The sequence below is a fragment of the Botryllus schlosseri genome, chromosome 7, assembly GCF_051294905.1.
Source record: "Botryllus schlosseri isolate E-star chromosome 7, Bs_hap1, whole genome shotgun sequence".
Lineage (NCBI taxonomy): Eukaryota > Metazoa > Chordata > Ascidiacea > Stolidobranchia > Styelidae > Botryllus > Botryllus schlosseri.
This window is the reverse complement of record NC_137242.1, coordinates 13,120,566-13,148,247: the sequence shown is the minus strand read 5'-3', so window position 1 is coordinate 13,148,247 and position 27,682 is coordinate 13,120,566. Positions and strand designations below refer to the sequence as shown.

The 27,682-nt window shown below is 38.6% G+C and overlaps 3 protein-coding genes across 3 annotated transcripts in view; all 3 read right to left on the bottom strand.

Annotated features, from left to right (window-relative positions):
- Positions 1-26,010, bottom strand: part of LOC145443271 (ADP-ribosylation factor-like protein 2-binding protein) — a 59,735-nt gene extending 33,725 nt beyond the window's left edge. Inside the window, exon 1 of the mRNA XM_080321265.1 lies at positions 26,000-26,010. The gene's annotated coding sequence lies outside the window, so the exon portion shown is untranslated. The remainder of the gene's footprint in view (positions 1-25,999) is intronic.
- On the bottom strand, positions 5,604-7,907 carry LOC145443375 (induced myeloid leukemia cell differentiation protein Mcl-1-like). The gene is made up of 2 exons (XM_080321347.1): positions 5,975-7,907; positions 5,604-5,777 (listed from the first exon to the last, which is right to left on the bottom strand). The coding sequence occupies exons 1-2, from the start codon at positions 6,446-6,448 to the stop codon at positions 5,664-5,666; spliced, it is 588 nt and encodes a 195-aa protein (XP_080177473.1). The 5' UTR covers positions 6,449-7,907; the 3' UTR covers positions 5,604-5,663.
- On the bottom strand, positions 18,704-27,176 carry LOC145443270 (neuroglobin-like). The gene is made up of 4 exons (XM_080321264.1): positions 26,903-27,176; positions 24,816-24,938; positions 21,909-22,029; positions 18,704-20,570 (listed from the first exon to the last, which is right to left on the bottom strand). The coding sequence occupies exons 1-4, from the start codon at positions 27,043-27,045 to the stop codon at positions 20,439-20,441; spliced, it is 519 nt and encodes a 172-aa protein (XP_080177390.1). The 5' UTR covers positions 27,046-27,176; the 3' UTR covers positions 18,704-20,438.
- Positions 27,177-27,682: the final 506 nt, after the last annotated feature.

The following is a 27,682-nucleotide window of genomic DNA, read 5'->3' as shown; positions in this document are numbered from 1 at the left end:
CATCTAGATACATATTTATTCGGAAAATATCCCCTTACTGGGTGAGAACAGTTGTTTTCTCAAGGTCTTCATATCTTCCCCGGTATCTGTTTTGCGTGAACATGGCATATACCTATACATAGTCAATTTTAATAGCAGAATTACCGTGTTAAACATTGAATTCCCACCTTGAAAGTTGGTACGCGGTTATAGGAGATTATAACAATGCACCATACCAAATCCCATCACACATTTCATGATGGAACAACTTTATAACTAACGCGGCTCTACATCGACTTTTTGCGTACATCTGTTTTGTGGGAGCGTATAGCACGTAGCCTACCCATACATAACCAACTTTAATAACGGAATTACCATGCTTAACATTGAATCCCAACTCGAAACTTGATACGTAGTTGTAGGACATTATGGAAATTCACCATGCTAAATTTCATCACACATCTAATGATGGAACACCTTTGAAACTATCGCAGTCGAATACCAACTTTTACGCATATCTGTTTTTCGTGAACATAGCATATACCCATACATAGTCAATTTTAATAACAGAATTAGCATGCTAAACATTAAATTCTCACCTTGAACGTTGATACGCGGTTGTAGGACATAGTAACAATGCACCATACCAAATTTCGTCAGACATTTCATGATGTAACACCTTTAAAACCAACGCAGTTCTATACAGACTTTTGGCTAAATCTGTTTTTCCGTAACGTAGCACGTACCTATACATAGTCAACTTTATTAACGTATTTAGCATGTCAATAATCGACTCCCCACCTTGAAACTCGGTACGCAGTTGTAAGACATTATGACAATGCACCATGTCAAATTTTGTTACGCATTTCATGATTGAACAACGTTAAAACTAACGCAGTTCCATACCGACTTTTGCGAGTGCGTAGCACGTACCTATATGCATACTCAACTTTCATAACGGAATTACCGAGCTAAACATTGAATGCGCAACTTGAAGATTGGTTCACAGGTGTAGGGCAGTATGACAATGGAACACATCAAATTTCATCACACATTTCATGATGGAACACCTTTAAAACTAACGCAGTTCTATACCAACTTCGCGTGAATCTGTTTGCGGGAGCGTAGCACGTACCTATGCGTGATCAACTTTAGTGATGGAATTACATATGTAATTAAGTTTCAACACTTTTACAATGATTCGTCTTGCTTCCTATAACATCCCACTCGAGAAAATGCGTCGTAGGATATAGATGAAACTAGCACCACTCATCAAGACCGCTGAAAACAGTACATTTCAACATTTAATAGCAGTAAATTTCTAGTAAAGTACAAGACGTGATGATTTCCGAGTGAGTTAAAAAGTAAGTATTGCAGGTATAGTTTACCTGAAAACCGAATACTCTGAAATAGAAGTAGATGCAGTGTAAATAGTTAATCACTTAATCAAGTTTAGTGCAAGCAGATAAAACCTATACTTGAGTAGTACAAAATGCACGAGTACTTCGCTATCGCCTCCCTCCACGTAATAAGTGTCTACGGTTTAAGACTGCTTTTACCGATACTCGTCGGTTTCAGTTTTAGATAGAATTCGGAAACCAAATAATTTCATAAACATAAGCTAATTTAATGAATTTACTCGAATGTACTATGCCGCGCTGATAAGATTAATTATAATATACTTATCATGTTACAGCGATTTTTCTAGCGTAGAAATCTTTAAAATGTAGTAAGCAGGCCAAATGAAGATATTCGTTGAGCTGAATAAACATAAAAATACTCTAGACTACTTTATCGGTACTTTACAGTTACAGTTTTAGATAAAATTTGTCCCTTTCACCTATAATTACAACTCCTCGCTATCTAAACATGTTTAGAATATATTATTTGCGATGATACGAACCCGTGAAGTACTCAAGTTGCTTTTCGTAGGATATAGATGAAACTGACAACACTCACCAAGACCAGTGATCCACTGAAAAAAGTACATTGTAGCAGTAAAGTCCTACTAAAGTACAAGAAGTAATGATTTCCCAGTTAGTTAAAAAGTAAGTATTGAGGTATAGTTTGCTCGAAAAAGCGAAAAACTCTGAAATAGAAGTAGATGCAGTGTAAATAGGTAATCACTTCATTAAGTATAGCGCAAGCAGGCCAAACCTATACTTAAGTACTGCAAATGTACAAGTACTTCGCTATGTTCTCCCTCCACGTAAAAAGTGACTAGGTTTTAGAGTACTTTATCGGTACTCGACAGTTTCAGTGTTAGATAAAATTTGGTAAGACTTTAAATTTTAAAGTAGTTTGAGCTTACGTTTGTATCACCTTGACAAGTAACATTATCAGTCATGAAAATGATACTATCACCGAATATAGAAGTTAACACGCGTCAATGTGCTTCGGAATTCACGAGAAATTGCTTACTAAGAGAAGTATATTGTTGTATACACAATAGTGGAGAGAATATTTAAAATGTAGTAAGCAGGCCGATGGGTATTCGTTTAGTTGTATAGACATAAAAAACATTCCCGCGCGCTCTTAAACAAAACACTTCCTAACCCTACCACCTAATACTAAGACGCGCGCGGGAATGTTTTTTACGTCTATACAACTAAACGAATACCCATCGGTCTGCTTACTACATTTTAAATATTCTCTCCACTATTGTGTATACAACAATATACTTCTCTTAGTAAGCAATTTCTCGTGAATTCCGAAGCACATTGACGCGTGTTAACTTCTATATTCGGTGATAGTATCATTTTCATGACTGATAATGTTACTTGTCAAGGTGATACAAACGTAAGCTCAAACTACTTTAAAATTTAAAGTCTTACCAAATTTTATCTAACACTGAAACTGTCGAGTACCGATAAAGTACTCTAAAACCTAGTCACTTTTTACGTGGAGGGAGAACATAGCGAAGTACTTGTACATTTGCAGTACTTAAGTATAGGTTTGGCCTGCTTGCGCTATACTTAATGAAGTGATTACCTATTTACACTGCATCTACTTCTATTTCAGAGTTTTTCGCTTTTTCGAGCAAACTATACCTCAATACTTACTTTTTAACTAACTGGGAAATCATTACTTCTTGTACTTTAGTAGGACTTTACTGCTACAATGTACTTTTTTCAGTGGATCACTGGTCTTGGTGAGTGTTGTCAGTTTCATCTATATCCTACGAAAAGCAACTTGAGTACTTCACGGGTTCGTATCATCGCAAATAATATATTCTAAACATGTTTAGATAGCGAGGAGTTGTAATTATAGGTGAAAGGGACAAATTTTATCTAAAACTGTAACTGTAAAGTACCGATAAAGTAGTCTAGAGTATTTTTTATGTTTATTCAGCTCAACGAATATCTTCATTTGGCCTGCTTACTACATTTTAAAGATTTCTACGCTAGAAAAATCGCTGTAACATGATAAGTATATTATAATTAATCTTATCAGCGCGGCATAGTACATTCGAGTAAATTCATTAAATTAGCTTATGTTTATGAAATTATTTGGTTTCCGAATTCTATCTAAAACTGAAACCGACGAGTATCGGTAAAAGCAGTCTTAAACCGTAGACACTTATTACGTGGAGGGAGGCGATAGCGAAGTACTCGTGCATTTTGTACTACTCAAGTATAGGTTTTATCTGCTTGCACTAAACTTGATTAAGTGATTAACTATTTACACTGCATCTACTTCTATTTCAGAGTATTCGGTTTTCAGGTAAACTATACCTGCAATACTTACTTTTTAACTCACTCGGAAATCATCACGTCTTGTACTTTACTAGAAATTTACTGCTATTAAATGTTGAAATGTACTGTTTTCAGCGGTCTTGATGAGTGGTGCTAGTTTCATCTATATCCTACGACGCATTTTCTCGAGTGGGATGTTATAGGAAGCAAGACGAATCATTGTAAAAGTGTTGAAACATAATTACATATGTAATTCCATCACTAAAGTTGATCACGCATAGGTACGTGCTACGCTCCCGCAAACAGATTCACGCGAAGTTGGTATAGAACTGCGTTAGTTTTAAAGGTGTTCCATCATGAAATGTGTGATGAAATTTGATGTGTTCCATTGTCATACTGCCCTACACCTGTGAACCAATCTTCAAGTTGCGCATTCAATGTTTAGCTCGGTAATTCCGTTATGAAAGTTGAGTATGCATATAGGTACGTGCTACGCACTCGCAAAAGTCGGTATGGAACTGCGTTAGTTTTAAAGTTGTTCAATCATGAAATGCGTAACAAAATTTGACATGGTGCATTGTCATAATGTCTTACAACTGCGTACCGAGTTTCAAGGTGGGGAGTCGATTATTGACATGCTAAATACGTTAATAAAGTTGACTATGTATAGGTACGTGCTACGTTACGGAAAAACAGATTTAGCCAAAAGTCTGTATAGAACTGCGTTGGTTTTAAAGGTGTTACATCATGAAATGTCTGACGAAATTTGGTATGGTGCATTGTTACTATGTCCTACAACCGCGTATCAACGTTCAAGGTGAGAATTTAATGTTTAGCATGCTAATTCTGTTATTAAAATTGACTATGTATGGGTATATGCTATGTTCACGAAAAACAGATATGCGTAAAAGTTGGTATTCGACTGCGATAGTTTCAAAGGTGTTCCATCATTAGATGTGTGATGAAATTTAGCATGGTGAATTTCCATAATGTCCTACAACTACGTATCAAGTTTCGAGTTGGGATTCAATGTTAAGCATGGTAATTCCGTTATTAAAGTTGGTTATGTATGGGTAGGCTACGTGCTATACGCTCCCACAAAACAGATGTACGCAAAAAGTCGATGTAGAGCCGCGTTAGTTATAAAGTTGTTCCATCATGAAATGTGTGATGGGATTTGGTATGGTGCATTGTTATAATCTCCTATAACCGCGTACCAACTTTCAAGGTGGGAATTCAATGTTTAACACGGTAATTCTGCTATTAAAATTGACTATGTATAGGTATATGCCATGTTCACGCAAAACAGATACCGGGGAAGATATGAAGACCTTGAGAAAACAACTGTTCTCACCCAGTAAGGGGATATTTTCCGAATAAATATGTATCTAGATGAGAATTAGGAGATTTCTCCTTTACTTGATAATGCTTTGCGTGAGCGCTACGGCCTGATAAGATTATAGGTAGGTAGGCCTACATATTAGCAGAAGTTAAGACATGTCAATGTAACTTTATTAGCAGAAGTTAAGACATGTCAATGTAACTTTCCGCATTTCTGTCTATATCGATTCGGAATCCACCAGAAATTGGTTACTATGTGAGCGAAGTATTCTTGCAAAGCAACAGCACAGGCAAATTTATATTTGTTCGGTATAGACAATATTATAGAACCTGATATTTCCATTTGGAGAGAAGACGAAATTTGATGTCGTAATGTAGGTTATTTTACACTATCGTAAATCTCTGTCGCTATAATGCTCGTAATCGAATCAAATTTGACCTGCAACGTATTCTGGGTAACCCTAACAAATTGCTTACGTAGCTGTAGAAATTTGAAAAATTAAAAGTTTAAAGAAGGTTTCCATATGGGGCAATCCTTCGAGTATTCTCAGAAGAAACTGTATAGATCCTACAGTAAAATGGATGCGATTAAACGATGAAGGATTTTATTCTTAAAATATTACATGAGACAAAACATGCGAACATCCATTATCTTGATAATGCCAATGCAATAGATGTCAGTCCGATTCCGACAAACACGAGTCCCTTCCAAACTTTATTGTAGTCGAAAGCGGTATTATCAAAGAATTCTACAAAGCCGTCCTGCAATAAAAATAGAAGCCTTAATGATCATACGGAGGAAAGTTATCGTGTCGTAGAATATAAATTGGGAACCGAATTAGAAGGTAAAGCTGAATTTCATCATCGAGAGGTGATATGGGCTCTGGAGAGCAGATACACTATATGTCTCATGCTAAAGATAATTTGTAAATCCTAAGCAAGGCATGTAAATCACCTACCCATCCTCCATTTCGCACTATCCACTTTCGTCTTTTGCTAGCAATGTAATTCCCAACGGTCTGTATGATAGCTTCTATATGCTCCCCGTGATGTTCAACCTCGTTCTTGCGAGCAAGAATGCTACCGAGCACAAATAGGGAGACAATCCTCCCCCAATTTTCTTTGGTATCTTTGAAAATTTCATCAGCTATCATCAGGAACATTCGCTCATCGGGTAAATATTCTTTATATTTTTTATTGACTTCAACATCACTACAGCGGAGACGTTTGGAGACTGCGTTTAGGACTGTTCGATATCGCTCGAACATTTCATCCCCAACTTGACGTAAGGTTCTCTCTGCTTTCGTATTTACCTTAACGCATGAGCCGTCGAGTTCGTACATGATAAAATTCCTGGTCAAGGAATATGCTTCGGATATAATTTCATCCTTTTCTTCAGTGATCGAAGGTGCTGATACTCGTGATAATTCCATGGTTTGAGGAGAATAGCGAGTCAAAGCTTATTTCGAGATCTAAGCTACTTTGAAAATGAGGATCCTAGGATTTGCTTAATTTTCATCTATATCGTACAATGCGTTTTCGCGTTCCAGAATGACTTATGTCAATGAAAAATAGCAAAAATGATCTCTCGACCATTGATCATGGTTTTGTTTTTAAAAGATGCCGCGATGTCGGTATAATATTTTCTAAAACTCAAACTAGGACGAAATCATGAATGTGTAGGACTTATGATTAACATATATTGTGCGCAGACAACTTTGTTACAAGAACTATGATATTCCTGTACTTGCACGAATTACAAATGCGGTATTGTAAATTAGTATATAGCCTACTACACAAAATCCGGAGTCTAAAAGTTTTTATTACAGTTGAGAAAAAGTACTCGATACGCTATATTTGAATCTAAAAATGTTAATCCCCGTAAAACGTACTGGGTGTGGGGTTCGAACCCACGTGAACACCTGTTCATTGAAACTTAAGTCCAACGCCTTTACCGCTCGCTCAACCCAGTTCCATTGTAACGATATCTGAGAAATCTATTAAATTAGGGTAGAAATAACTATTTCCAAGTAACTTTCACGAAGTCTCGATACGCTATATTTAATCTAAAAATATTAATCCTCATAAAACGTACTGGGTGTGGGCTTCGAAGCCTAGAATAATAAGCGGATCGTGATTGAAAATAGAAGAAGGATCACTGGATTAACGTTTATGGAATACTCCGCAATGTAAAATTAGTATATACTGCACAAATCCAGAGTGTAAGAGTCTTCAGTGCATCGGAATAGTGTAGTTTTCTATCTACTTTACAAAATTTATCCGCTTTTTCTTGCTACGTTCCGGGATAAAATGTAATTTTTCGCGCTTTTTGTTTATTTTTAATAAAATTAGTATCCATTATACAAAAACGACGTGTAAAGGTAAAGTACGAATACAAGTACAAGTTGATAGCCTACTTGGCATAGTTTGTCAAACACCATTCGAGAGTAGAAATGCATCACGATATCGCGAAAACTGTTGCGTTATAATTTTGCAGCTAGCGGACAGTTGACGAGCCACAATTATAGGTCTAATATTATAGAATTTGACAAATATTGACCTGAGATCATAGCATTGGAGCGGTACAGCCTAATCCGGGTTTTAGCCATACTCCTGATAACTAGGCTATTAATCATGTCATCACCAAAGTCAAATTAAATCAGCGTTAGATTTACCTTCGACTATTGGAACAGATCAATGACAACTTGAATATAATGATTAATGTGCCATATAGCAATAGAAATGTCAAATCGCCGACGGATCCATTGGTGTTACAGCTGTGGGGCGTAGGCTGCCATTACGTTACTCGCCGAATTTAATTGGCGACAATATCATGGATAATGAGACCCAAGATCACACAGGATGTAACTAACTATACATCAAGATACATAATACCAATTTTTGTCATACCGACCTGCTTAGAAATCAAAACACGCAACGCAAGCTACAACCTCGTTTTCTGATGTAAATATCTAGCAGGCGTACGGGGTCAATCTTGACTTCATATGTTTACTTATCATAAAAGCCAAATCCGTGCGATTGCGGTGTTGGCTGCACCTGTATAACTTGTTAATGGGGTAATATCGGTAGCAGGTATATTAACCCGTTTTGCACTCTGCTCATCAACCTACTTGAGTACATAATTTTTACTTTTTTCATTAACGCAAATCTGCGCGAATAGCTGCATAAATCGCGAAAAGGTGCAACTCTAATTTTTAGGCTTTATTGCAAATACCGATGCTGAAATTGTACTTATGTCACATAGAACTCGGACACTATCGGTGAAATTCACATAAAATCATGCGTAGTTGATCGCGCGAAATGTCACAATTCTATGTGACGTCCTTGCATGCCAACAACCGTCGAACTATTCGCCACCTCATAAACACTTGAGTAGGCCTACATTTGATGCGTGTGGGGAACACCTAGGTAAATTTTCATATGCGTTTAGTTTCCAGCTCTGAAAGCAAGCTTGGTCTATGATCAATAGCAACTATTTCAACAAATATTACATACCTATTGATAGATAGCTAAGGCACCATGTCGACCCAAAATTATACCTTTTGCCGTCCATACTTTTATAACCCTTGAAGGGGTAAAATTTGCATTACACTAACTTGCAATTGTGAAGCGGCGTTTCACTGTCGGTTTAATCACCCTTATTCTAGTGACATGAAAAGGACTGAATCGTATGAATTGTGGTCACTACAAGAATCGAGCGAAAGCGTTGTTTCACGCCGTCTTGCATCGGTCACGATTAGTTTTACTTTTCAACTAACTTGTTGTCTGTCGTTATATTCATTAGACTCGCTTTCATGCGGCTAATTTGTCCCTATCATTATAACGTCGGTGATCGCGTACCTGCAGCGAAGGTGTTCGTTTAATTATAGCAACGAGAACCGGGTCCCTGCGGCTATTCTGCTGGCATTTTAGTGCCGAGTTAAATACCCTTATACTCGACATGCAAACATTATACAGGTAGCGGTTATACTGCGAGCTGATGAATTCGTCATCTATTCGCCTAGCGTAGTTGTTCATAATCCCAACCTTCCGCTCGTATCGTATATACTACAAGCCAGTGATCGCTACATCAAACAAAACGGTCAGATCGAACGCAAGAACTCGGATCGCAGTGTCGGACGGCAGCAAAGCGGTGTACCTCGAAACATCAACCGATCTGGAGGATTTCAGCTAGTGAATCGATGCAATAACGATCAACGATATCATTGATATGCTCTTTTTTCGAAATAAAATGAACTCGTACACTATACAATGCTATTTCAAGGAGACTGAGTAAAGTGCCAATGTAAGTTTTGACGCGGCAATCATAAGTCGTAAAATGTGGAAACTGCAGAAACCGTAACTTGTACACATAAAATCAAGTTTAAAAAATATGGATGGATGATATTAGTCCTAAATACACATAATACAATATCTGAGAAAAGTATCAAGATGCGGCAATCAATGCAGCGATGATATAGCAATGGATGGATGATGTGGCACTATAGGCGTGGCGCTTGATGATGATGTGGCACAGATGACGTAGCAGATGAATGTACCCTTAGGGTATGAAAATGGGCGTGGCAATTAGGATGACGTGGCGCTCTCTGATTGGTGCGTCTATAATCCAGGTACCCTCACTACTACTGAACCCACGACGTTTACCTATGTAAAATTACCACTTTCACTTGCCAGTCCATCGTTTACCTGACTAAACATATTATTGCCTTTGGAGATCTGACGTTTACCCAGAGTAAGAAACCATTTTCACTTGTAAATATTTTTTTTCCTCGGCTAACAAACCTTTTTTTTTACTTGGAAATATATTTTTCTCTGGGTAACAAACCTTTTTCACTTGGAAATATATTTTTTCTCTGGGTAACAAACCTTTTTCACTTGGAAATATATTTTTCCTCGGGTAACAAACCTTTTTCCCTGAGCAACAAACCATTTTCACTTGGTGGTCCATCGTTTACCCGAGTAAAAATATCATTTTCTTTTGGAGATCCGGCGTTTACCCAGTGTAACAATACATTTTCACTTGGAAAAATACTTTTACCTAGAGTAACTAATCATTTCTCCTGGGTAACAAACCCTTTTCGTCTGGAAAACTATCATTTGCCTGAGTACCAATACCGTTTTCACTTGGAAATAATTTTTTCCCTGGGTAACAATACCATTTTCGTTATGAAAACTGTCAACCACACCGGACAATTTGATATTTTTGTATATTGTTACAACGGTCAGTGACAAAATATACATCAACAACGACTCCGATACATTTGTCTAATCAAATATTAACTTGCTCTGATGCATCCCATCAAAATCATTGGTTACTCACATACAATAACAATGAGCTGTTGTACACCGAAATGCACGCTTTGGAAAATTGGACAATAGGCTGCGATAGTTCTGCGATGTCCGGGTTCGTGCTTTGGATTTTCCAGAGTCAAAATGTCTGAATAAAACACCTCCTCGACGATGGTTGGTATGTGGATAACGGTGTTCGGAAAACGGTTGGATTTATGTCACCCATCGCGATAACAATTCCTGGTCGAGTTTTCCTCCGGCATGTTTGCTATATTGTGTCTTTATTGGTCAATGTATGTCTCGACATTCAGTTTGAAATCGGAAATGATAAAGTATGTAACCGGATCCGGATATCAACTCTGAATCGATAAACCAATGAACAATATTCAAAGTAAACATGTTACACCTGTGTTTCCACGAAAAAATACCATCCAGACATACGTCGCGCTTGTTTGCCCACACCAGTATACGCGCAAATGGAGGTGTGTGACATTGCATGCAATGTGTTGGTATACAAACATCGATCCACAGACATTATCATAGCCGGTAGTTTTGATGTAGATCGAATGTCACCCGATAACAATGTCATACCAATAACCCACATTGCAATGACTCTGAGTCAATCTGAAGCATGACATACAGACACACAAACATGGACCCGTAACATGGGTTATTCGCACGATGGTGAAAGTGAACTATACAGCATATATCAATAGAGCGTTCACACTCGAATATGCGAACCATGCACAATCATATACCCTGGTTTTTGTTGGATATGTACGAAACCAATAAATCGATACATTTCTTTTGCCTGGACATCAATAATACAATCGCCATTCAAATACAACGCTCGAATGTGAGGTTCGTCTGGTGTAAAACCCATGTCAAATAACACCAAAGTGTGCCTTCCGTGTTTTATTATTTCCACCGACGCTTCTTGTCTGTGTCGTAACACTATGGTGCTGGGACTTGAAAAACGACAGATTGTGAAACGGATTGACATGACCAACTGAATCGATGTCAATAGCCTTGTGGTGATGAAAATTTCAAAATGTTACCGATACAGCTAACTGAGAGCCACATCAATAGCCTTGTGGTGACGCCGTTTCAAAATATCACCGATATGACCAACTGAATCGACGTCAATAACTTTGCGCGATACCGTTTCAAAATGTTACCGATATGACAAACTGAAACCCCGATCTCTTGTGGCGATGGTCGTTTCGAAATGTCCCCGGACGAACTGGGTCCTTACGAAGGTGTGTTTTATGATTACGTGTGAAATCACGAGGTAGTGTTCTATTGTGGTGTACGATTGCAGTCTTCATTCCACAGAACCACACCTTATTGGGTCACAGTATCAGTCGAGATTTGCAGAATCACTGTTCACGATATTTATCTGGAGTCGTTATGTGGGAGTAGCGACATCCATGCATCGTGACTGAAAGACTGATCGCAATCATTTCGAGCACCGTACTTCGATAGTTCACATTGGTCGAACGCTGCAGTCTCAGCAGAAAACTTCGGTGTCGACAACACGACGGATATTGACCGATGTATCCAATTGGTCTGGGTGGTCTGTCCGGAGATAGGGTCATGACTATCTTGTAATGTTACAACGCGATGAAACCATCGAGTAAATCAGTGAACGGTGTCGAAATATCGATGTAATAGCGCCGACTCAGAGTCATTGCAATGTGGGTTATTGGTATGACATTGTTATCGGGTGACATTCGATCTACATCAAAACTACCGGCTATGATAATGTCTGTGGATCGATGTTTGTATACCAACACATTGCATGCAATGTCACACACCTCCATTTGCGCGTATACTGGTGTGGGCAAACAAGCGCGACGTATGTCTGGATGGTATTTTTTCGTGGAAACACAGGTGTAACATGTTTACTTTGAATATTGTTCATTGGTTTATCGATTCAGAGTTGATATCCGGATCCGGTTACATACTTTATCATTTCCGATTTCAAACTGAATGTCGAGACATACATTGACCAATAAAGACACAATATAGCAAACATGCCGGAGGAAAACTCGACCAGGAATTGTTATCGCGATGGGTGACATAAATCCAACCGTTTTCCGAACACCGTTATCCACATACCAACCATCGTCGAGGAGGTGTTTTATTCAGACATTTTGACTCTGGAAAATCCAAAGCACGAACCCGGACATCGCAGAACTATCGCAGCCTATTGTCCAATTTTCCAAAGCGTGCATTTCGGTGTACAACAGCTCATTGTTATTGTATGTGAGTAACCAATGATTTTGATGGGATGCATCAGAGCAAGTTAATATTTGATTAGACAAATGTATCGGAGTCGTTGTTGATGTATATTTTGTCACTGACCGTTGTAACAATATACAAAAATATCAAATTGTCCGGTGTGGTTGACAGTTTTCATAACGAAAATGGTATTGTTACCCAGGGAAAAAATTATTTCCAAGTGAAAACGGTATTGGTACTCAGGCAAATGATAGTTTTCCAGACGAAAAGGGTTTGTTACCCAGGAGAAATGATTAGTTACTCTAGGTAAAAGTATTTTTCCAAGTGAAAATGTATTGTTACACTGGGTAAACGCCGGATCTCCAAAAGAAAATGATATTTTTACTCGGGTAAACGATGGACCACCAAGTGAAAATGGTTTGTTGCTCAGGGAAAAAGGTTTGTTACCCGAGGAAAAATATATTTCCAAGTGAAAAAGGTTTGTTACCCAGAGAAAAAATATATTTCCAAGTGAAAAAGGTTTGTTACCCAGAGAAAAATATATTTCCAAGTAAAAAAAAAGGTTTGTTAGCCGAGGAAAAAAAATATTTACAAGTGAAAATGGTTTCTTACTCTGGGTAAACGTCAGATCTCCAAAGGCAATAATATGTTTAGTCAGGTAAACGATGGACTGGCAAGTGAAAGTGGTAATTTTACATAGGTAAACGTCGTGGGTTCAGTGTCGTTGGTCTTGTTAAATGTTATTGCTTGACGTTGGTATACTATTACGAGTGTGAAAAGGCTATGTACGTCTTGTGCAGAGTATCGCGACAGTGAACATATTTTTGGTGTGATGAAACAAGATCGTTGTTTACATGTTAATGCATTTCGATTACCGAGTAGCTGTACAACAGAGAGGAGTCTACAGTTAGCTCGTGCTGTATGTCCCGACGAAAACCACAAGACCACATGTAAATCTATTAGCACAACTCGATGATGTTGATATAGTGTTACTTGAATTAATTATTACCTATTTACATACCATAAAAATAAAAATTCATGTCGTAGTAAGTAAGTTTCTTGAACTCGTGCTTGATGAAAACGAATGGTGACAAGTATGCGTTTGTGTTTGAGTGAAAAAGAATTATTTAGAGTAGTGACAGTTTGTGACCAATGAATGCAAATCGATCATGATATTACAATATACGCTTTCGTCAACATAACGACTTGGTGTAGAAATACTTTCGCGTTTTTTGAATAACTGGATTCTCGAGACTTGTTACTTGTACGATGTACCGTTGGTGTGCAAACTATAACGATCATTTTGTATGATAGTATGTTTTACTAGTGAGGACAACCATATGATGACTCACCACTTTTCGTCAGCAAAGTAGATTGATTTGTGTGTAAGATGTAAGCACCGTAACAAGAAACATACGCACTCTGTTGTTGGAGTAGCTGATTTATTGCTATGACATGGACATATCCTGAAGCCTTGGTTTGTTGTCTTACGAAAGATGACGCGACCTCGGTGTCGTAAATTGTGTTTACTAAACTCGGGTGGATACCACAATTGTGCTGGGCTTACACACGGTATTCACATACTGTACAGTGTACACATACAAACTTTTGTGTAAACAACTCTGATGTTTCTGTTCGTATTAGTTCTGTGTTGAACTATTTGATTATTAAGATACATCAACATCCATTGAGACAATAAAGTTCTTGAGGTATCGAAACATTTTGAAAGCAACACCAATCATTGTATAGGTTAGTAGCATGAGAATATTTTCGTGTAACATGAATATATTTCATATGGCTTTGGTAAGAAATGAGTTATGCAGGATAATCATACACAACCTACAAAAGTAAACTTGTTGCGTTTGATTGTATACTTTGTATCGAAGTCTTTGTGATGTTGAAAGACGGTTGTGTTTACATTTGCATTAAGCGGAGTAACTCAAGTAATAAATTTTACTCGTTTGAAAATACCGAACAAGGAAAAACAGTATCAATATGAGCGGTAATTATTTTTCGTGATATACGACCAATCTTCCAAGCATAACTTGTCAAAAATTTATCATGTCATAGTCGGTTGTTACGAATTCGATACAAATGTACTTCGATTATTACGATGATGGAAATTACGTTCAAGGGAGTATTTCGAAGTAGTATATTCAGCAATTACCAAATAACAAAAAACATCAAACTGTGCATACAACTCGGTTAGGTAAACGATACAGTTACAAGTAGGATGTAAGCTAGATTTACAGATGACAGCCTGATGATGTAAAGCTCAACCACTCCAGTGTGTTTTTTGCAAAGTATTTGACACAAACAAAATATTGAATAAAGACCTACACCACGTTTTCATTACCAAGCTAGTGAAAATTGTTTTCTATTGGCTGGATATGATTTACCTTTAGAAAAGCGATATAGACCGATTAAGCGACGCTGTTTCATATCCGTCGAGTGAGTGAAATTTCTTTGGAGTTCGGTTTAGTGAGTTAATTGCTAGGGGCTCAATCACATACAAGTAACGTCTTTTAGTGACAGAGTATTGTGATGACATTTACTTTAGCGAATGACAACGGAAAAAATTTCGATTGCATTGTCGGTGTATGTGTTACACAAATAATTCTAGTACACCTAACCATATAGGATACATTTGGCAAACATCGTACAAAGTGTTTCTTTGTGTTGGTAACGACTTTCAGCGGCTTGGTTTCATGTCGGGAATTATTATTTGAGGGTTCAAAAACAATCAATGCTACAAATGAACAACATTGCAAAAACACGTTTAGTGAATTAGAGTGTAGCAAGTACTTCCTTAATATTACGATTGTTGTGCACTAGACATTTCTAGTTGAATTGAATGCATCGAGCATACACATTCAATTTACTTTTGTAATGATCAAAGTCTTGGAGTGCAACCTCGTGATATTTTACATTTAGCACGTTCTATAGAAAGTGTGAACGGAGTTGAGTATTAATCGTGTACTTGGGATAGTGCTTTGATATCAAAGATATATTTTCACACTGTGTAATGTTTCGATTCTCTGTTGTGAATACCACCAGTAACGACATTGATGTTAAATCCTCACTCTTGGTCATTGTAAGCGAATCCTAAACATCGCAACAGTCGGTATGGAAATCGAACGCATGCATACTTTTAGATAGGCGACACTAACAATTTTATTACATCCGTGAAATACTCTGAAACGTCGATTCGTGATTGTGTTAGCTATATTCATCTTCTATATCTGTGGACACAAAGAATTCTTAACTTTGGTTACAGCTCATTCGTAACGAATTGTTGCGTGCAATCTAATAAAGTGCAAGTCGAAGACGAATGATTTGATTTCAATGAACTTAAAAGTCCTTTTGTTTTGGTGTTGGGTTTAATACAATTTGTATGACTATAACGAATCCGATTCCAAAAGTGCTATGTTACATTTAACAAAAAGTTTGATTACTTGTATTCTGATATTGATAGATGTGAAAAGTAATATGACTAGTTTATAAAATCTCGGTAATGTTCTTTGTCATGTCTGTGTTCAACAAATATGCGGTCAAGACTTACCATTCGATATTAACTTTCGCAGTCGGTGTAAGCGAAAATTTGTTGTAGTAACAATACCGACGAGTTCAATAATATTCTCTATCGATGCAATCAAATAATCCGTCAGCTACAAGTGGATTTAAAACTTGATGCTGTTTTGTGGTAACTGAAGACAGGGGCATGTTTGTGTTGATTTCAGGAATGATCATGACGAGTTGGTCGGGTAAATTAGTTAATGTGGTAGTAACTACGACCGTGAAGAGTTGCTGACATTCCAATATCTTTTACGCTGTCGTATACGGATTCACTTGTGATAATTATTTCTCAGTTATTGTTTAGACATTCAAATATCGTATATTCAAAATGTAATAGGTTTATGTCAAGTCGTATATGGACCGATTAGTAAATACTTTGTTTTACAGAATAATAACGACCTTTACAGTTGAATAAAAAATTATCGGTCATATGAATATAACCAGGATGAATTAATTCAAGTTTGTGAGTTGTAGTGACATAATCAAGTAAGTGAAAACTAGATATTTAACACTTGTTAATGTTGTGAATAATTCTTTTGAGTATGGTAAGATGTTAAAATGCCGCTTTGGCAATTGAAAAGCCGGATCGCGAATAGAGTTGTAATGTTTCATTACTTGTTTCGAATCAATGTGTGTATAATCTCTAAATATGACTGGGTTGAAAGTTGTTAGTCATGTTTGTCAATCTATTTCAATTCAGACTATGTCAAAGTCCAAATATTTCATTTTGGATTAACTGGATTTACCTTTAGTACAGCCGCGAATGGATTTAAAGTTGGTAAATTACCAAAATGATTGAATATTATCGGGTTAGAGATAGTTGGTATTGATTCTATAACTGTTAAAACAGCGGCGTGGAATGTGTGAATGATCCGATGTGGGTGAATGTTGGTGTCAGTAATATTCAGGTTACGTTCGATTCAACAGATTGCGTTAATAGGATTTGTCAAAGGATTTGAGTTGGGTCGAGTCAATACATTCAAATACGATTCAACTTGATCTGTGTAGTGAGTTACATTTCAAGTTGACAAACTAACACATTGATTGAATATTTTCATGGATCTTATCACGCAACTAAAGTCAGCCACTATTCGAGAGGCATGAAACATATAGCGATCGCGGGCAAGTGTCAAATTGTTGGTTTTCGAATCACGGTCTGCGCTGGTACTGTTATTCATTACTTATTACTTGATAGTAACAACCATCGATACATTACACTGTAGCGATTGGGATGTATGTAATGACAAGACGCGAGAAATGGTGATGTCTTTGGTGTTATCTTGTGAGCGATCGTGGGATTTGTAACCTATTTCACACGTTTTTGAAGTGTTGGTTTGTGAACGCGGCTATTGTTGATATTTGAATCACCGTCTACGCCGGCTCTGTGACAAACCAATTACCAAAATATTACATTGTCAACGATCGGCATGTATGTAACAGCGAGTCGCAAGCGATGGTTATGTCTTAGGTATTATCTTGTGAGCGATCGCGGGATTTTACCAATATTTCACACCTTTTTGGAGTGTTAGTTTGTGAACGCGGATATTGTGCGACGGCTCTGTGACAAACTTATTGCGGAAATATTACCTGCGAATATTGTGCTATCGCGGTGAAGTCACGACTGTGAACAGCAGACTATTCTGTAGGTGCGAAACAGCGGTATACAAGGTGCGAATAACCCGATCTGAAGTCTTATTCAGCTAGCGATCAATAGCGAGGAAAGAGAACACGATCGGTCATTTGTCACGACTAAACTACATCATATATAATAATTTACGATATTCACATTAACAAAGGTTCATTCACATGACTATTTACTTGATACACATTCAACACGAAGTACGACACGCCAACAACGTTAGCATGCGACCGATCCCTATGCTGAAAAGGGTTACCGTGCGACCACAAGACACAATAGCCGCTCGCCACCGCGCCCATAAGACATAAAAGCCGCTTGCCACCCCCGGTTTCCCAGCCGCTCGCCACCCCGCCCATAAGAAATAAGAGCCGCTTGCCGCCGCACCCATAAGACGCAATAGCCGCTCGCCGCCGCGCCCATAAGAAATAAGAGCCGCTCGTCACCCCCGGTTTTCCAGCCGCTCGCCGCCGCGCCCATAAGAAACAATGGCGATTCGCGACCGATCATACTAACTACTGACGCGAAGCCAAAGATAAATCAAAATGTTTTCTGCGCTCCGCGCGATTTACCCCCAGGTCATGGTAGTTATTGCTCTGTTTATTGTCAGACTTTGATATTATAGAATTCTCTTATCAACAACCATAACCTTCCACGTCATCAAACCATCCGTTAGGATTGCTAACATTCTGATTGATCTTTTTCAATATGTTGTGATATCATGATAGGGGGAAATTTTTTCACTATCATGAAGTGGGGCGTGCCTAAAAAATCGTTTGAGAACCACTGTTTTAGTGTGTTAATAGGAAAACGTGGATAGGGGTTTAAAGAGAGTTAAAAATGTATCATATTTAACATAGTTTCGAATCAAGACGGCCACTTTTGATTTACCGCCACTTTCTCATTACCTGACATCAACACATTCACTGAGGAGCATTTATTAACAATGTAATTTAGAAATAAAATTAAAATACGCTGTAGAATATAGCTAAAGTTTTTCAATCGGCCCGCGAACCTATTTTATACTTCTCATTTGGCCCGCGGAGGAAATAATTGCCCACCCCTGCTGTAAAGTGTGCTTCTTTATAGTCTGCTGCCCATTTTGTATAGTTCTGTAAGCTTTCTCATTGTGTCATGGAGTGAGCTGTTCCATCATAGCAACTTATAAGCTATAGCTACGTTGTAAAATGCTATATAGTACAGCTCTGTCAAGGTTGTTTTGACTCGAGACGCAATTTTTTGGAGACTCGAGTCAATGTGTGCTTGACTCGAACCAAGTCATTTAGCTCGAAACTAGGTCGGCCAAACAGACATTTCATTGTAACTTCGAAGCATATAGCATAGAGTTACCACATTAGTGAGCTTTCGTGTATCAGTCCTGATACGTGGCAAATAGGCCACAAACTGTTACGACTGAGGAAAATTATTATATTATGAACTCGAGGAGAGTTGGATAAGTGGGTTTATAACCGGATTGAGCTCAAAACTGAACAGTGAGCACAAAGACTCGGACTTGAGTCACAGCACTATGACTCAGACTCGACCATCTACTAACTGACTCGGACTTGACTCAGTGGTGAATTGTAAATGACTCGACTTGACTCGGGTCAAAACTATAAAAGTCTAATTGACTTGTGACTCGGAACCTTGTGACTTGGTTACAACCCAGAACTCTGCATGTCTCTTAATTTAGCGTGTTTCTCTTTTAGTTACCAGATTTGCAGTAGGCCTAAAAGGTTGAAGTTGCAAAGAGATGACTTCAAGTCACCAAGTTGTTTCTAGTCTTACCTTTCTTTTCACTGTATTACAATTATCATCGTACTTAAATTTGATAAAAACAATCATAAAAATGATGATGAATGTTCGGATTCGGTCTCGCAATGATAAAGAAATGTGAACTCAGTAACTGAATTCAAGATTCAACAGCTAAAATAACGAACCCAATACCACTGCATTCCACATTATTAACATCACAAATCACGCTGGAATGTTCAAGACGGTGATGGAGAATAAATATTTCCTAACAAGACAAGTTTTTTGCGCCCGTAAATCAATTACTTTCGTACGGCGTTCAATGGGGAGCCATTCTCACCAACAAATTTCAAGCGTTGCAAATCATTAGACTATAATTATGAAAGACGAGATTCGTCATCCGACCCCAGAAAACAGTAAAGGTATAGCTTACGCGTAAACGCATAGCTACAGCAAGATTCAAAAGTCGAAATATGAGCGCGTCGATACATGATATTTTTGTCATTTGATTACAGCACCGGCTCAAGTTGCCAATCAAGGCGTAAACGATAGAATTTATATGAATATTTACATATAAAATTACTATATTAACTAGAAAGCGGTAAGTAATTCGTCAACCATTATAGATTTCAAGCGGTGATTGCAATCATGACAATGTATGGTCCGCAGATCTGGTTTATTGCATGGAATCAGATTGCGTGATGAGGTAGCTGTGGGAAGATGTAGGCGTAGACCTAATGAATTAGGACTTTGGTTTTGCCGGGACAACGAAAACGGTATATGAAACAGAACGGAGAAGATGGTGTTACAGCATAGTATTTTCACTTCTGTTCCTCTCAGCAATATTGCCAACCGAACGTGCAATGAGCTGTAATAATCCCTGTATAAATTATGCATTGCCTTCTTCAAGAGCTCAGTCCCCTCTTAATGTAAGTGGCTATGGTTCCATACGTTTTCTTCCAAGCCTGAGATGAAGCGTGTGAGCTATCAATCTCGAGAGCACGCTGCACAATACGTACCAGGACTTCCCCTAGTAACTGAAATCAAAAAGTGTAGTATTTAGAGATGGTCAGTAACGAAGTTCTTCAACTTTTTCGTAGTACTTGTACTACATACTCAAGCGGTTATATATTTTGGACTACTTCCAAGAGGCCATTATTGATGTTGTCCGCCGTTGTCGATACTCAAAGTCTGAGAATGCGTATACCTACCAACTACTTCTTCTGACACTTTTGATTTCGTAAAGTGGAAACTGGAAAGTAGTATTTATAGATATGTTTGCATACATTTTATGACTAATAGAAATAGCCATAAGATCTGCGCTACTCTACCACGCTAACTGAATATATTGCCCTCCCACCCCAAGCAAAACCACTTGCTTTTCAGACCTTATATATTTTCTACTTCAACGCGCAGTAGTTTTGACATATCTTAGGAATCACTATTTCTACTTCTATTTGAGTAAAAGTTACTTCGTTACTTCTATTTCTAGTTGAGTACAAGCATGAACTACAATGGCGACATCTAGCAGTATTTGATACATAAATATCGGGGATCGGTACAATTACACAAAGAGATGATAGGACGGCGGACGCGTGTATAGTACTATCATACTGGTTTATGTACATTGTACAACAAGCCCTCATTGATGCACTGGTATGTGATCCAATCATACTCTTAGCTTAACGGTATGGTGTATATGTCTTTACTACTTCCTATACATAGCGAAAGGTGACTAAATTGTAGTCGGACACTCATTCAAATAATGCGCCCTTCCGCAAAATGGGCTCCGAGAATATGTAACTTAAAATATGGCTTATTACGACCATCAAAGATAACTTGGTAGTTTTGCGGCCATACTTATTTCATGAATTGAAGTTTTTGGAGTGTGGATTGATCATGCCAACATAGAAAAGTCATTTACACTAAAGTTCATAACTTTTTTCTCAATGTTTCGAGTGCTGCGGTGCGATCATTCCGACCAATCGAGGGTTTTAAGGCTTCCACGATGGGAGAAAAGTATATCGAAACTAAAATTTTCGTTAGCTTTTAGTGAAAGGGAGTGGATAAATTCACTACTCTAAAAATCTTATCTCACCACTCGACTAGAATCATTAGTATTAATACTCGATTCGGAATTGAGTACTCAAACTATTTTGCTAAACCGTATTTATATTTTATAGGTATGTGATTCTATACATGTAGGTGTAGGTGCAGGGCCGACATTAGGCCCATCACATTTTTTTTCCGACGTTGGATTGTAAATTATATATCATGTAGGCGGTAGGGTTATGCATTAGAATATGCAGTATCTTACGGAAACTAGAGCCTATACGTCACATTATTATCAAATATATCAGTAATGGAATACTTACATCAAAATGTCTGAGCTCGACGTTGTGTTTTTTATGTGCTACTCCAATACTAAAGCACTTTTTGATAAATTTATCTTCGAGTTTCATGTTCTTTATCAAAATGTCCAGCGTTGAACCAAGTCTGAGAAGATTTATAGCACTGTAATGGCGTTCTACTATATGTGTGGCAAGAGTTCAACTATTTAATTTATACTGTCAATACCAGTGTTGGGTAAAGCGTGGGCCGCGGCGGAAAATTTGGCCACCGCCTGAACGACATTAGCTTAATCGCGCCTGACAAATTCCGTTTTCACTCCTCGTAGCTCTTAGTCAGCGCGTTGGCAGGGAGCACATGATAACAGTCAATAGTGCACTCGCTGTGAATTATGAAAGGATGCGGTGATAGACGTCTTGCGCAAGCACAGTGGGTGGTCCGTAAAATATCTTCACTTGCTACCGACGGATCACCTCCAATGGCCGACAGTAAACTATAACGAATCAGTGATCTCTATCTGACATCAAATCTTATGATTGCTCCATCCATCAGCAATTTTTCTGTGCTATACATGTCGCAATTTATGGGCGAGAATCGTCCATACATTTATGATAAGCTCATTGTAGTGTAGCCTATATATATACACAATGTACACATCAGTGACTTGTCAGTCATAATATCAGAATAGGAGATTCTGCGACGAACTTATAGTTACCAGGCTAAATTTGCTGACATTGCAAATGCGCAAAAGAGCTGAAGATGCTTGGGACCTCACCAATGTTCCCTCTAAGCTGCGCACGTGCGCAAATGCGCAGTGCTGAAACGGTCTCTGCGCACAGAAAATCTACGCTGCGCACAAAAAAATCAGAAATGATGTTTTTTTTTATAGTTGTTGTGCACTGTTGTCCAATGGACCACGCAGGCGCGCAGATTCGTGAAAATTAAGATGGAAAATTGCCAGGGCCAAATAGTGTTATCACTGAAGTCTGAAACCGAGGTACAAGTGCGCCCCGCAAGGTAACTATTGCGCTCCGTGAAGAAATGAGAGTTCACAATCACCTGCGCCTAAAGGAAGATATTTTTTTAGTATGGCCTCGTACACGTGAGCGATACTGATATCATTTCAATAGCGCATTATTTTCTGGGAATGGCAAAATAACCTGGTTCAACAAAGTTATAAATAACAATGGGCTAGCTCGAAGTAAATCTGCGAGAAACTAACGAATGATAGTCTTCTCCGCGTGGCATGAACATTGCGTAAGATTTACTCGGGACCGTAACTTTCGCACCCCAAACCCCCCAATTGGAGGGGCCGAGCTCGAAGGGGGTCCAAAATTATTTCGAGAATTAATACAAATCATGGTGTATTTTTTGAAATTTTTCAAGAATTTTTTTCGCGCTATGCGCGTTTTATGATTGTAAGATATCTGATTATTGGGTACCTTTTCCCAACAAAAATTAGGCATGATTTATAGAAATGGGCAGTTGGGCGTCGGCCATTACCGCGCCAAGGCTATGTAACATGCGAATCCAAGAAGTCCGCCAGAATGATCAGCAGCGAGAAAACCTTGGGCGAAAAAGACTGCCCCGGTGCTGACCGAAAACTTCGATATATAGAAATATATCTGTAATTGTCCATGTCCATGGGCGCCTAAATGGCTGGCGCCGAATGTTCCTGTCCTGGCAATCCGAGTCCCACAACAAGACAAATGCCATATCGAGGGAACATTATTTTCCAGTTAAGAAATACCAATTTGAAATCGTGAACGTCTTTTACTTTAGTACGTTTTGGCGATTTCAATATCTTTTGACATAGCAGACAGGGGGTCACGAAATAGCATCATGTATCGAAGTCATTATATCAACGGGTATGCCCGAAGATGTTTTATTATTATTTAGAGGCCCTATATCTATTCCAACACACCTCACTGGATCAGCTCTACCGGTAAATCTGATTATGTGAGCAGGGAGAGAATAAAAATTGACAGCAATATATATATGCAATTCCCGATCATATTGGCCGATGCAATCATGAATTACAATTTTTTTCGCGCTTCGCGCGTTTAGGACGCGACTACTAAATGGGCACCCAATGTACATGATAAGTACCGGAAGAAGCCTAAAGCCGCTCGGGGGTCTGGGGGCTTCGCCCCCCAGTAGTTATTTTTATCACCCTATTGGAGGGTGGTTGCGCACTGTTGTCCGAGGGCCTGCGCAGTGAGTTGACGTGTTTGCGCAGACTCTTGAAAAATTAGAGGGAACATTGGACCTCACCCATCCCCAACTTCTATCCGCCGTCGCCATCAATTACGCTAAAAGAACTCACCAGCATGCACAACCGGAAGAACTATAGTAAAAGCGCAGTTTCATCCTGGTTTCACAATTAGCATATGTGGTTATTCCCCAAACCGACAACGGTTGTATGTTTGGGCCTATTTATCACGCGTACTGACTGACAGGTACGCATTGTGTTTTGGTTCGTGTTGTGGTCCCTGGGGTCGAGCGAGGAAATATAGTGCGTTTGCCGTCAAAACATTGTATTTTGAATTAACGCGCAATTCATCTCAATATATAATAATGTACAGGCTAGCAATCGATAACTAATTTAACCGTCCAATCTAACCGGCCGATTATTACGGGTCATCCGATTATGATGACATGGGATCGACCCCTAAGGGGTCAGTGGACCACAGGTTAAGACGTTGGCATATTATGTCATCAATATTGAAAGGGTGGAATGTCACTACGACATCTGTCAGCGTTGTATGCGACGACTAGTCTGACATGATAGTATATTTCGGTTCGAATGCGACAATAAAACTAGTTGGTTTAACGAAATCTCCTCATATTGAAACCCGCCGGAAACTTCTCAATTTACAGACTTTATAGTCGATAGGAATGAGCCCGTAGGCCTGCTCTCCCGATGATCTCACCGTTCAGCGTGCTTCATAAACTTTTTCCGTTCTCTGAGGTCGTCCTTAGTAAAGTTCTCGGGCAGGCCGTCAATCTCCGTTTCACAGAATAACGTTTTGACTTCGGGTACTTCGGTAAAAAACCTTTAATAAAAATCGCTTTCAGTGAAGCATCAGCCTGCTTGCTGATGGTTCAAATCTTTTGGCAACAAACATAGAATCTTAACCTGTCTTGAACGAGTTGGTCAATTATTTGCCCACTCTTAATTTCCGAGTTCATAAGCAGTGTTTTATGGTATTCGTGGTGTTTGTCGACTACTATGGTCAATTGGTCATTTACACCAGGTCGATTTCCTTCATATTTTCCCGTAACTGCCGACTTATAGCACGACCCACTTCTAGGCTTTTTGTAAGACACCGCTTACGTGGATGAGGTGGCGAGGAGGAGCCCAAATAAACTTCCAACACTCAGGTATAGGAATTCTGAAGTCGGCATCGGTCGGACTCGAATCCGCATTGGTGTTGCAGCCGCGAATTATACCACTGCGTCATAAGCAGTGTGCTACATCGAATAAGTCTAACAAGTGATGTGCTTAAAAGGATGCTTTTGAGTAAAGTATAAGCTTTTAACTGCAATTCGCGACGGGACGTAACAGAATCGTACATGTGAGTCGAATGTACACTTGTACAGTAATTAGGGCTGGGCAAAATCGAGTACCTGAGTGATTCGATTCTGAATCACGTATTATGCTTCGAGTCGAGTCGAGTATCACTCATTATTACGTCACAACAAAATGTAATATGTCAAAGTTCAAATATGTACCTTTTGTGTCACCACAAAGAATATAATGTCTGTTATCCATCACATTAAAGATACTTCAGTATTTCTTCGACCCTATACCGACTTCATTGCACTTTGTGACAATTTTGTGGGAGGATCACTAGTTCGGAAATGTTTTTCCAGTAACGGTCGTAGCTTTGTACTATATGTTTCGTATGCTGCGATACGGCCAATCAAGGTTTCAAGGTTTCCACAGTGAAAAAATACTATCGAAATCATAATTCTCGTTAACAAAACAACTTTCAGTAGCGAGGAGCGTATAATTTCAGTACTCGAAAATTCGTCTTTTGCTACTCGACTCGAATCATCAAAATAATTACTCGATTCAGATTCGAGTACTCGAATCATTGTGCCCAGCCCTAACAGTAATACAACATGTATCCCGTATTAGACGGTAAAAAGAGAAGAATAGCAAAGAGTCGAACCAATGCTCATTGAAAAGACAAGGCATGATTGTTTTTAGACATATGCTCACTGCTCAGCTCATTGCTCATTGGTCAGGCGTATTGCTGGGTTACAGGAACGACAGCTTTTGAGTGATATCGTAAGTAGATAGCAGACTAACAGACAACAAACAGCTTAATGTAACAATAAGGCAATTATCGATAAATTAAATATTGATCCAGTTATAATAGGCTTTTATGCTTCCATTCCCCATTGGTAGATGACACTAGAAATTGGTAAACAGTAGGGCTGGGCACGATGATTCGAGTACTCGAATCTGAATCGAGTATTAATTTTAATGATTCGAGTCGAGTAGTAAAAAATATTTTTGCGAGTACTGAAATTATACGCTCCTGGTTAACTGAAAGTTAATTTACCAACGAGGATTACAGTTTTGATACAATTTTCCAGTGAGGAAGCCCTAAAACCTTGATCGGCCGTGTCGCAACATACGAGACATAGTACAAAGCTACGGACGTTACTGGAAATAACACATTTCCGAAGTCATGATCATCCCAAAACATTGTCAAGAAGTGCAATGCAATCGGTATGGTCGGAAAAATACCAAAGTGTCTTTGATGTGACGGATAATAGGCATTGTGTTCTTTGTGGTGGCATAAAAGGTACATATTTGAACTTTGACATAGTACATTCTGTTGTGACGTCATAATGAGTGATACTCAAATACTCGACTCGCATCGACTCGAAGCGTAATACGTGATTCAGAATTGAATCACTCATGTGCTCGATTTTGCCCAGCCCTAGTAAACAGCCAAGATCAACCACTGAATCAGGCAGCAACTTATCAATACGTATTACTGACCTATAAAGCAGAACAAGTCCAATTTCCGCCGTACCATCTTTCATAAAAGAAGTCCATGTCGATTGGATTATATCCATTTCCTCTTGACCGAAGAGACGTTCATCCGGCGATTCAGCATCTGATCTCTGCGCCATGCTTTTCATCCAGTGAGTTTCTACGACTATAACTATGCAGGCTATATCCAACCACTGAAAACGCTTTGCGTTGGGATTATATAAAACAACAGGCTACGGTAATGAACTGACAGCAGTGAGTAGCAGTGATTCTCTCCTCTCTCGCGCCCATGCAGCTTTATATATACCGCCGAGGTACCGAATGTAAATACGGAGGGAGATACTGCCATAGCAAAGTAAAACGATATTAAGACCTCTTTGACACGACAGCGAAAATATTTTGCTGCTCATTGTGTATCGATCTTGTGTTTAGTTATGCCACCGATTATATGGTTTGTCATTATTAATGCTTTGCGGCCTCTATAAATGTATCCAAATCCATACCATTCCCGCTGATGATATAATCATTTATGCTGAACAAGTAAGTGATCATGATCATTCATTTCGTAAGAAGATGATTGGTTATATGATATCTCGCTATCTCAGTGCATGGACTCTCGCTTGAAATTTATGCTGAAACGCAACAATAGTAACACAATTTATATATAGATTAAACTCATCACCGTGGCCTCAATGGTTTCCCCATCATGAAATTGTTTTAGATATGTAAGTTACGAAACACGAGGAAAAAGGCTCGATGGTCATGTTTTGTTCAGAGTTACATGAG

What these genes read in the sequence shown, in the direction of transcription:
- LOC145443270 (XM_080321264.1), bottom strand. Translation starts at nt 27,045, where the DNA reads ATGAAAAGCATGGCGCAGAGATCAGATGCTGAATCGCCGGATGAACGT. An exon ending in TTTATGAAGCACGCTGAACG is followed by an intron (nt 22,030 to 24,815) that starts GTGAGATCATCG and finishes AAATCTTCTCAG; the next exon opens with ACTTGGTTCAACGCTGGACA. An exon ending in TCGAGCTCAGACATTTTGAT is followed by an intron (nt 20,571 to 21,908) that starts GTAAGTATTCCA and finishes TTTTGATTTCAG; the next exon opens with TTACTAGGGGAAGTCCTGGT.
- LOC145443375 (XM_080321347.1), bottom strand. Translation starts at nt 6,448, where the DNA reads ATGGAATTATCACGAGTATCAGCACCTTCGATCACTGAAGAAAAGGAT. An exon ending in TAGTGCGAAATGGAGGATGG is followed by an intron (nt 5,778 to 5,974) that starts GTAGGTGATTTA and finishes TTTTTATTGCAG; the next exon opens with GACGGCTTTGTAGAATTCTT.